This window comes from Salvia miltiorrhiza, chromosome 3 (genome assembly GCF_028751815.1).
Source record: "Salvia miltiorrhiza cultivar Shanhuang (shh) chromosome 3, IMPLAD_Smil_shh, whole genome shotgun sequence".
NCBI lineage: Eukaryota > Viridiplantae > Streptophyta > Magnoliopsida > Lamiales > Lamiaceae > Salvia > Salvia miltiorrhiza.
This window is the reverse complement of record NC_080389.1, coordinates 60,256,833-60,269,031: the sequence shown is the minus strand read 5'-3', so window position 1 is coordinate 60,269,031 and position 12,199 is coordinate 60,256,833. Positions and strand designations below refer to the sequence as shown.

Genomic DNA, 12,199 nt, shown 5'->3' with positions numbered 1-12,199 from the left:
TATGGTGTATATCATAATTATAAACAAAAATCTTGATGAGGTTTCAACATCAGCTTAGATTGCAACATATATCAGTGTTCGATAAAATAGATGCAATTTGTTTGTGTTTCAGCCTTTCATGTTAGCAAATGTCGGCCATCATCAATTTTGCTTTTATGCAATTTCAATTTTGAGTTTGTATTCCACCACGTGAAGATATAATCTAAGCCTGTTCATTTAATTTTTTATAATTAGATTGAATTCTAATTTTATTTGAATATTTTGTCTGATTCATAAATTTTGAACTAGCTATTAATAACTTTAATATGAATATTAATACGTATATTAGTGTATATATATTGTCTTTCAATAGTTAAGTTATGTATACCGTCTTTCAATTGATTCATAATTTAGCTTTAACGTTTTATTGATGATTTTGCATTGAAATATTGCTATGTAAATATCAATATTATCAATATCATAGTAAAATATCTACAATATGTAATCTATATTGTTTGACAGGATATCAAAGATTATATATACAATTTTAATTTCTAAAATATCATATTGGTTTTAAAATTTGATGTGACTAGAGTTGATTAAGTATTATAATGAATAAATTAATATATTTTTTTTTATCAGTAAAGTAAAACTTTTATTGAAAGAAAAGGGATCAAGGCATCAGGAATGTCAATCAAAACAATAAAACAAGTTTGAAGTCTTTGGAACACCAAGAAGTAAAAGGAATTCCTAACTCCACTATTTTGTAGGCCTCGTTCCAACTCCAAAGTCTCCCCTTAATCTGTAATACAAGTCTATCAATGAATAAATTAATATATTATAATTATATAAGTATTATGTATCCCATTAGTTAGTAAGAGCACCCGTAATGGGGCTCATTTTCAGGGCTCGAGCCCCCCAATTGCGCTCCTCCCTCCATTGCTGAGCCCTGGGCTTGCGCGCCCGGCTCTCCCTAGTGCACCGAGCTCACAGTCCGCGCGTCACTACACCGTTCAATTAAAATGCTTCGGACAATAAAAAAAAATTAAGAGCTAATGGTTGGCTCTCCCATTGTGGAGGTGGGCTCAAAAATGATGGGGACTATATTTAAGAGCCCACTCTTGACTTTCCATTGTTGATGCTCTAAGTGATATACAGATCACCACACAAACGAGATTATTTGTATGTATATGACTGGATGGAATCTTAAATTACATAGTTGAAGCAGGAAAATAATTATTGATTTTGGTTTATATATCTAGAACGCACAATGCACACATACACAAAAAAAAAAAAGGAATCATTAAGGAAATGATGATAGAAATTAAGCTAATTAAATGGGATCATATAGAATATATATATAGTTGTTGGTGACATAGGGCCAAAGTTAATGCACTATAAAGATATTCTTTATAATTAAATAAATCCCTTGATTAATGATTTGGGTGACTTTGATGATATGAATAATCTGAGTGGTTTCTCCCTGTAGCTGGGACTGTGCTTCCATTTGCTTTTATTTGTGTCATCACAAATTTAGATAAGCTTTCCCTTTCACTTTACATAGTGCTTTCATACGCTGAATACATAAAAAATATTAATTTCGGACCATGAATATATATGTGTCTCATGATATATATTTTTTTCACTTTATACAGTCACAAAAGATACCCTTGCTATATAACATGATCACATATATTGATTATGTGCAAACGTTCACATCATCATGTATTCACGAAAAATAGTCACACCGGATATATAATTCAATTTTCAATTTTTACATATATGATATACATCATTATTTTAACAACAAATATGAATTTTATCGTCGTTTTCTCTTTTTTTTTGAATTAGAATTACAAGAGGTATCTAAATATAATCAAATATGCAACTCGCAAGCGAGACCTCAACACCATACAACTGTAAAAAAATAACACTGCACACAGGTGGGAATACAACATCATCTATGAAAAAATAACACTGCACACAGATGGGAACAACATCACCTAAATTGGAAAAACATCACCGCACGTAAGCGGGATTAAATCCAAGACCTCTCACAAAAGAGAGTCTTTGAATATCTCAACTTTGCCACTAGAGCAAGGCATCATCGGCTATAGTCGTTTCTCTTGATAACGAGTGATTTCGCTACAAATATGATCTGTCGCTAATAAAATTTTCCATTATAGTGAGAGAATAATCTGTCATTTTTCGCCAATATTTTTGTTAGTGATATGTGTGTTGCATGCTACGGATTCTAGATTGGCGGAGGCTAGTTGGAAATTGGAATCTAGGAAGAATGTTAGTTATTTAAAAGTGGCATGACATAAAATGCTTCCATATAGTACTTAAAATTCCATAATCTTATTCTTTAAAAGAGATAAGTTGTCATTAAATTGACGTCATATATGTAAATTCGCCTTCATTTTCTATAAAATATTTACTTTTACTTTATGTAAATGTTTATCCATTGAGTACAACTGTACAAGCTGATGGGAATAAATTAGTGCAAGTTCTTATCCATTAAGTACATGCTGGTCACTACTACAAAAAAGCTCATAGACTACAGTTTAACACCGTAGTCTATGTGATTTAATAATCGTAGTGATAGATGGTGTAGTCTATTCCCATCAATATAGACTACGGTTTTATAAACGTAGTCTATAGTTACTTAAGACTACACTTTTAGACGCACATATACTGAAACCGTAGTCTATGTGTAATCATTACTACAGTGGAAACCGTAGTTAATTCTGTTTGAAATTGTAGTGTATTGAAAGAAAAGACTATGGATTGTCAACTAGAAATGGCAGTCTATAGTATTTAAAGACTACACATTTAGTGATCTTACTCTACGCCTATTGTCGTAGTGGTTGGCTATCGTCAACTAAAAATTATTGTTATTTTATTTAAAATTAACAAAAAATGAAATACAAATATTGATACACTAAAAAATTATAATTGTCATATATAATTTCACAATATTTCATATTCTGTTAATGTACACTGAAATGAAGCTAACAACGACATGAGATTAAATATACAAAACAAAGAGTACAATATTTTTTTTCAAAACAATATCTACTAGTCTATTGTTGAAGAATCTTCGTGGAAAATTCAGCAAAAGTCTCCTGTTCTTGCTTCATTTCCAGCATATCCTGGCACAAAATTAAAACAAGATTTGCCATGAAAACACATAAAACAATCATGTCAACAAAGCATTTCTTACATTTCAAACAAAATTCCAGCTAATTGAAACATATATTATTTCAAAAGTATATTTCTTTCATTAAAATCAATAGACCAAATAAACATATACTAGTATATCTATAACACAAATCCATATTAATAAACCAAAGTTGTAGAATATTACCTCTACTTTTTATATGTGACTAAGAATGAGATTCACTCACTCAACACGAACTTCATCAATATCCTAGTTAGTATAACTCCGATTGTTAAACTATAAAAGATAAACTATTGTTTTATATGAAAAACGTATAATTGAGAATTAAGACAAATTACTTACATGTGAATGTATAGGCAAAAGCGACCATTCTTCATAAGCTCTTCAATAATTTCTTTCATGTAACGCATCCTGAAAAATCCACATTGCGTGAATGTACAGACATGTTAACATCATGACAACACATGATATATACTGAGATATATACTGAGATATATATACTGAGATACATCCTGGAGGCAGGAAGGTGACGCTCTGCGCGAGGGTCTGCTGGAGCTTCTCCATCCCTTGCGACAGGGCGTCCTCGGCCTGCATACACGAGTGCTTCAAGTTATCAACATTGGCGGTTTGCTGGTCGGTGAGTGGCTGCAGCCGAGGCATAACCACCTGCCACCAAAAACATGTATTATTAAAAGTGCAAGAGGTTGGGTGTAAAGCATGTGTTAGAAACAAAAGTACAGTACTACGTTTAACACAATTCGCTTAATAACATCAATTGTCTGCCCTTGCATCGCCTCCATAAACCATCTTCTATCCTCCTCACTAAATCCAAAATTATACCAATTAAAGCACACATTTTGAATCAACCAACTAAATATATGAATTCAACTGACAAACATTTTCTCACAACAAAATGAGAACCAAAATAAAATGGAAAAAATGAGCAATTGGATTAAGAAATTGGGGAAATAATAGCGAATGGCTGCCGAATCGGCAGTTGGGACCAACCTTTGTCGATGAGACAATAAAAAACAATAGCGAATGGCTGCCGAAACGGCAGGAGAAGAGGCGGCATCGAACTAGGGCGGCGGTTTGTGATGGGAGGACTGGGCACGACCCTTGCCTCCGTCGGGTGCGCGTCAGTGAGGATGTGAGATGTTGAGCAGGGGACGGCGCTGGCGTCGCCAATTTCAGAGGCGGCGACAGCCGGCCTCACCGGAGCTATTCGCGGTGGAGATCCACGGGGAAAGAGAGAAGGGCGAGCTCCATTCGCCAGCAGACGAGCTCTGTTGTGAACTGGAATTGAGAGAGAAAGACACTCCGGTGCACGGCGTCGACTTTGCCGGAGTTTCAGAGCCGCGTAGGGCGGCGATGCCGCCGGAAGTTGTAGCAGGGCGGCGACGATTTGGGCAGAGGAAGAGCTAGGGCACGATTCAGATGAAGGAGAAAAATTGGGGCTTTTCATCTTCGCCTTTTCCAGAGGATTTGAGGAAGAGCTAGGGCACGATTCAGATGAAAGAGATGGTCGACGGCTGCGGCGCCGGATTCCTCGCCGGAAACATATCGAGAGAGATGAGGAGCTCTCAGCGTAAGGAGAGAGAGAGATGTATTTAAAACATAGACCATTCATTTTTTATACTAATAAAAATAAATTTATTTTTATTAATATACTACAACTTCTAGATTAACGTAAAGAAAAGTATAAATACACACGCACATACACTACAGTTTGAAGATGACGGTAGAGAAAAGTAAAACTACACACACACATACACTACGTTATGAAGAAAAAATGTAGAGAAAACTAAGAAAAATCACGCTCATACACTACGATTGATAGAACCGTAGACTATGCCTATGATAGACTACATTTTTTATGTTGTCGTAGTGTATAATCATGAAAAAACATGCACATACACTACAGTTATGGTAAAAAACCGTAGTATATTAGTATAGACTACGAATTTTACAAAAAATCGTAGTCTATGCAGTGTAGAGAAAGACCAAATTTGTAGTAGTGTGGTGGGCAATTAGGACATTAACAAATTGTGATTTTTTTCCTCAACAAATTGTGATTTAAACATCGAAAAACGAATAAGAATTAGATTAATTAAATTATTAATTAATTCTAAACAATCAACATTAATTGGTGCTTCCATATATACATAATATATAGTATATGTAACAATAAAGTTTTGAAAAATGCAAAATTGCATATTGCATACCGTACGCACTCGATTTACTTTCAATTTGAAAATCCAATAATAATAATAATAATCATAAAGAAAGAAAGAAAAGAAAATGTTCGGATCAATAATTTCTTTCTTTTTGTTCATTTTTTTTTTCTCATAGGAAACTGCAGCTGGAACTTAATTTATTTATATGATACGACGTAACATAAATTACATAATTTATGGATATGGTATCAAAATAGGGCGAACCTTAGCTAGAATCAGAATTTTTAGCAGAAAATTGTCAGTTTCACGAAATTAAGAATCCATTCTAGTGTTGGTTGGCGAAAATTCGACCGTTTTAAAAGTACATCATATCATATCATGTATAGATATTAAAATGCATTACCAGCACCTTAAAATATATATACATATCAAGGAAAACATATAACTTGCAAATACGTACTTTAAACATAAAAATTATTTTAAAGAATTTTAGCATTTCGTTTAGCAAGATTATTTTACTTAATTAGGTGACAACTGCAAATTTCCGGTTTCTCATTGTCTTCTTCTTTGATTTGAAACACATGGGACCTTAATTCCCTCATGCATGTTAAACATAACATGGCCAAGGGCCCATGGCTGCCCAACTCCCACAATATAAATTTTTCTCAATTTTGTGGCTTAATTATATAATCTTCACATATATGTTAATAAGTATATAACTTGCGTAATAAGTTTCTTAAGGGGTTGGAAACTTGGCACTCAATATATTTCCTTTTACTTTATTTTATCGATGAATCCATGAAATATTCTCGTATAGATTTGTGCCTCGCATAATTGTTTAATCGATACATCTAATATAAATTATATAATATAGAAAATATGAGTTTTTTCCCTCTCTTTTTTCTCTATCTTCTCCCACCAATTTTTCTACTATACTCCCTCCGTCCCACGAATCTTTGAGTCAATTCTTTTGGGCACGAGAATTAAGAAAATATTTAATGAGTTAAGTGTGATAGGTGAAAAAGTGAATAAAGGGATATTTTTTTGTCATATAAAGAAATGACTCAAGATTCGTGGGACGACTGAAAAAGAAAAGTGGCTCAAGATTCGTGGGACGGAGGGAGTACTATTTTTATATTTCCTTTTTTTATATTTTAATTCTTTTATAAAGATCGCCAAATTTGATTCATGAAAAAATATTCAATATGCAACTTAAATTTAATATAGTATAAAAATCATGAAAAATGAATTTAAAACAAATAAATTATGAAAAAAAAATTAAAATTTAAAATATTTTATTTATCTCTTTTCATTAAAATTTTACAGATTTTTATTTATGTTTGTGTATGAAAATATTTATTTATTTATTATGACGTGTAATACTTTATAATAATAATGCGTAATGCTAACTTTCATTATTGAATAATTTTTAAACTTATTTAATAATTGTAATTATCATTACACTTTATACAAAGTTGAAAATTTGTATTTTCAAATTCATGATTTTATTGAGTAATTGACATGAATTATTTTATTTTATTTTATTTTATTTTTAAAATATATTTTATATATGTTTATATTTTAATTTTATTTAATATTTATATTTATTTATTTAAATATATTATTTAATTTCGATGTTCATTGTGTATCGCACGAATCACATACTAGTATATGATTGAGCACTAATTAATTAGTGATATCTAAAGAAAGAGTATTCCGTGCAACTAAAATTCAGATGCGTTAGGAACTAATTTAAATTGTTTTTTATTACATGGCATTAAAATATGAAATCAAATATTAGATGCACTATCCGTATACACATAGATATCGAAACACATTCGAGTGGTCACCACATAAAACATCAAATCCAATAATAAAATTTTTCCAAATTGCAAAGTGACCTAAGCACATTAATTATACTCCACCCTTGTGTATAAATAGGCACGCACCTTCTCCCCTTTTCTCAAACACACAACACAATTTTCTCTCTTAAATTAAATCTTCTCAATTATTTCCACTTCTCCACTCCAAAACCTAAACCCAAAAAAAAAAGAAAATGAGAAGCGGTGGCAACTTATTTCACTCCACAACTAAAATGACAGCCGCGGAAGCCGCCACGACGGCGAAGGCGACGTTCTCGCCGCCGGCCACCATCCAGCGCTCGCCGTGGCACTCCCCGGTGCCGTACCTCTTCGGCGGGCTGGCGGCGATGCTGGGCTTGATAGCCTTCGCCCTCCTCATTCTCGCCTGCTCCTACTGGAAGCTCTCCAACGGAGAAGAAGGCCGCGACGGAGACGTCGAGGGCGGCGCCGCCGAGAAAGGCGAGGGCGGCTCCGCCGAGAAGGCGCTGCCGGTTTTCGAAGAGAAGTTTTTAGTCATCATGGCGGGTGAAGTGAAGCCTACTTACCTCGCCACACCTATTTCTAGCAAAACTGCTTCTTTCGATGATGAAAAACTCGAGAATAAAGGAAAAGTTGCAGGAGAAGAAGAAGAAGAAGAAAAGGTGAAGAAAGATGATAAATATGTGCAAGAAAATGGAGATCACTCCCAATTAAGCCAAGAGCAAAATCAATCAAATATTAGTTAATGAAAACTATTATTAGGGCTATGAATTTTTTTTTTTGAATTTTTTTTTCTGCTTCTTCTTGTTTTGGGTTTGAGTTGAGGCTCAATTTTGTGATCCGAGAAAATGTACATTTTCTAATGAGATGAGCAGCTTCAGTTTGGAAACATTAGTCATTTGTTTAAAGATGTTATTTAATTTAGAATAGATAATTAAATAAATTAGCAAATACAAGTAATATTATACAGTTAAGCTAGAATCATATTAATCTTGTCTTTGCAAGTTGATGAGAATGATGCATAAAAAATGAAGTTGTCATCAAGCACTAACATATTTTGTGCTGGCGAAGAGGATAAGACTAAGAAAATGATCAAAAGTATATATTCTTAATTAATGGGGAGTTCCTTTTAATTTCTTAATTAATTAATGGTGTGCCATTATACATATATATATAGATATGTATGTATATATTTGTGTTTGTGACTCATGGAGTTGCCGGATTCGGCTACCGGCGGCGGCGTAAGAGTGGTCGGAGCAAGGTGGTGGCCCACCAGGAAGCAGGGCATGCTTTGGCCTTTCGAGTGTTGCATAATTGCATGCTTTAAATTTGTTGCTTTTGAGCTGGAAAAAAAAAGGCTTCAAATAATGCACTTTAGTTGGCTCATTTGTTCACATGTATTTCGAGTTTCAAGATGCAAACCATCCCAATTTTAGGTAACTCAAAATCAAATTTGAGCATTTCATCATTAACCTTTTTAAGTTTTGTTTTTTTTATGTAACGAGGGATGCTCGCATTTATTATTTGTGGAGTATTTTGATTAAGTTCGCTTCTGTGTAAACTAGCTCTAGCATTATATACCAGCCACATCAAAAGGCAAATTATTGGTGCGTGTGTTGACCTAGCGTTAGGAGGTTAATGCTCAAAATCTGAGGTTCTGGGTTCGAATCTTCTGTTGTGCACTCTTTAAAATTTATTAATTATTTACTTATGTAATTTATCAAAAAGAGAGAGGCAAACTACACTAAAAATTCTTATATCATTGAATCGATCGATAATATTAGTGATATACATATATTTGAATTCATAATCTTTGACTACAAGTTCATTCATTTTGTTATACTACTAGACTTTTGTTACTAGTTTTTATTCATTTACTTTTAACCCTTTTAACATAATGAAGTTAAGAACCTTTGGTTCTCAAAATGGAGAAAAGGAAGTAGAGGTTTTATCATAAAAATATACTCCCTCCGTCCACTAATTCATGACCTAAGGAGCAAAACACGGGTTTTAAGAAAAAGTGTATTTTTATTAGTTGAGTGGAGAAAGGGACCCACAATTAATGTATTGTTTATTAGTTGAGTGGAGAAAAAGTGTATTGTTTTGGGACCCACCAATTAAATATAAATAAAAACTTACTAAAAATGGATAGGCCTTGAGTTGGTGGACGTCCCAAAAAGGAAAGAAGGCCTTGAATTAGTGGACGGAGGGAGTAACTAGGAAAAACCAGTGAAAATGAAATACTCCTATATCTACAACGAAGGAAGTTGAATCATTATACCTAGCTTTTTTTTTTTGATCAGGAAAGGTGTCAAATTGTATTAAAACTCAAGGTACCAGGGGTACCAAAGAAGGGTAAGGGTACAACAGAAAAAAGAATAGAAGAGCAGCAAAACCAAAGCAACAAGAAAAAGAAGAAGCACCTCAAACCGCAACTACAACCAGTTCGAATTATCCAAGAATACCAAAACCTGAAAACCAAGATCTGAAATCGCCAGTAGAGTTTTTCAGGTTGTAAGCCGTCTTCCAAGTCCATAGCCTCGTCTTAATCTCTCGGATCATTTTGTCTTTGTTCCATTGACCCTGGTTGAATTTGCATTCGTTTCGACACTTCCAAATGCACCAAACAATGCAGAGCCAAACACTTCTCAGAAAATAACCATCCCCCTTATCTCCAATGTTCATGAAAGCCGTGAAATGTTCCCGAGCAGAGCAATGAAAAACTGATTTTTTACCAAGCCAAAAGATAACGTCGTACCAGATTTCGGCGGATTTGTTGCAGGAGAAAAGCAGATGGTTACAGGTTTCCACCTGGTTTTGACAGAACACACAGACAGCTTCCGGCGCAGGAATTTCGATCTGTCTTCTGATCAAATTATCACAAGTAGGCATCCTACCCATCAGGATTCTCCAGGCTGTAACCTTCGCCTTGTAAGGGGCTGCTGATTTCCAAATACTACTACACTCTGGAATATAAATTTGTTGGGTGTTTGAGCAGGAGTGATGGCAGATCGCTTTGTAAGCGGAGTTGACATTGAAAATTCCATTTGAAGTAAGCTTCCATTTCCAGCCATCTGCTTCGCCAACTTTTACAGAATAATCATCAAGAAAAACTTGAAGGTTATTAATATGATGTGCATCTCTGTCTCGAATCTCCCGATTCCACTCTAACTTCCACACCCACACTCCATCAACCCATTCCCCCATGTTTTTGATACTTGCTCCTTGATTATTGGAAAGATGGAATAATCTAGGAAAGCGGTCTCTCAGCGTCTTATCTCCTGCCCAACAGTGGTGCCAAAAAAGGATCGAGTTTCCCTCCCCTACATGTATCATCATATTCTCCCTAAACCAACTTCCTCCAACCCCCGAACTCAGACCCAATACTTTATTCCACCACCCTGAGTTTGAAGCCCTTCCCTGAGTTTGAAGCCCTGTTTCTTTGGAGTTTGAATCCACCATCATCCCATTCGATCTCTCCTTTGCTTGCCATCATCACCCTAGCCCAAAGAGACTCCCTCTCAGAAAAGAATCTCCAGATCCATTTGACCATGAGAGCTTTATTGAACTTTTCAAGATCTTTGATTCCAAGTCCTCCATTTTCAAAATCGGCACAGATGGTGTCCCATTTGATCCAATGAATCTTCCTCGACTCACCACAATCCCCTCCCCAAATGAAGTTGCTCAAAAGGGATCGAATACCTGCAAAGATGCGTCTAGGAATGATAGAGAACGACAAATGGTAGATCGGAATGGAGCAAAGAACCGATCTAACAAGAGTAATCCTTCCTGCCATCGAGAGTTTTCTATTCTTCCACATGCCAATTTTCTTTTTAATCTTTACCTCCAAATAACTCCAGTCTGACACTCTAGACATTCGAGCCCCGATGAGAATGCCCAAGTACTTTGTGGGTAAAGTTCCGACTTTACAGTTGAGGACCGACGACATCTGGGAACACACTGGGCTGGGTAACCCAATACCAAAGACATTGCTTTTTTCAAAGTTAACTTTGAGACCCGATAAAACTTCAAAGAGTTTTAGGATACATTTGAAAGCCCAAGCATTGCCTTCTTTCCCGGAAGCCACAAAAATAGTATCGTCGGCGTATTGAAGATGAGAGATTTTGACCTTATTCCCAATAACAGCGGGGTCCAGTAAACCTCTTTGTGTCGCTCTGTCCGTGATAATGTTGATGCCTTCCGCCACGATAAGAAAAAGGAAAGGTGATATGGGATCACCTTGCCTGAGCCCTCTCTCCATTTGGAACTCACCCGACGGACTCCCGTTCACCAGAACATTAGTCCTGGCAGATCTAAGACACCCCGAAATCCAACTTCTCCATCTTTGACTAAAGTTCATTTTCTCGAGCATAAAATCCAGGAAATCCCAATCAACTGTATCAAAAGCCTTAGCAAAATCCACTTTAAAAAGAGTAACCCCTTTCTTTCTCTTTTTGGCATCCTCAATAATTTCATTCAACACAATTACCCCATCCAAAATAAATCTCCCCTCGATGAAAGCACTTTGACAATCAGTAATAATAAACTTCATTACCTGTTTCAATCTGGAAGCGAGCACTTTCGCGATCACTTTGTAAAGGCAATTGATGAGTGAGATTGGCCTGTAGTCCTTCAATACAGAAGCTGCTTCTTTTTTCGGGATAAGAACAGTGAACGAAGGATTGCATCCACGTGGAATAATGCCGTTTGAATGAAAGTCAGACATAACTTTCATCAGGTCCTCTTTAACAATTTCCCAGCATTTTTTTAAAAAATGGAAATTGAAGCCGTCGGGTCCGGGACTTTTATTCACGTCACAATTCCACACAGCTGCTTTAACCTCTTCCTCGGTGAACTGAGCATCCAGAAGTTGTGTCATGTCTGTTGTGATCTTTTTTTGAACAAAATCAGTCGGAAGATTGGGTTTGATTCCCCCTCGTTGTTTGAATTGAGCTTCAAAATGATCTCGGATCACCTTTTTAACCTCATTAGGTTCATCTATCCATCTGTCCTTGATT

The 12,199-nt window shown here is 35.3% G+C and overlaps 2 protein-coding genes across 2 annotated transcripts; one reads left to right on the top strand and one right to left on the bottom strand.

The window, feature by feature from the left end:
- The first annotated feature begins 7,238 nt into the window (after nt 1-7,238).
- On the top strand, nt 7,239-8,075 carry LOC131015011 (protein GLUTAMINE DUMPER 5-like). Its single transcript, XM_057943206.1, has one exon. It carries the CDS (start codon nt 7,397-7,399, stop codon nt 7,925-7,927), a length of 531 nt encoding a protein of 176 aa, XP_057799189.1. The 5' UTR covers nt 7,239-7,396; the 3' UTR covers nt 7,928-8,075.
- Nucleotides 8,076-9,632: 1,557 nt separating this feature from the next.
- LOC131019081 (uncharacterized) lies at nt 9,633-10,388 on the bottom strand. Its single transcript, XM_057947764.1, has one exon. The coding sequence runs from the start codon at nt 10,386-10,388 to the stop codon at nt 9,633-9,635; it is 756 nt and encodes a 251-aa protein (XP_057803747.1).
- Nucleotides 10,389-12,199: the final 1,811 nt, after the last annotated feature.

Excerpts from the sequence above, each read along its gene's own strand:
- LOC131015011 (XM_057943206.1), top strand. The coding sequence starts at position 7,397 with ATGAGAAGCGGTGGCAACTTATTTCACTCCACAACTAAAATGACAGCC.
- LOC131019081 (XM_057947764.1), bottom strand. The coding sequence starts at position 10,388 with ATGGGGGAATGGGTTGATGGAGTGTGGGTGTGGAAGTTAGAGTGGAAT.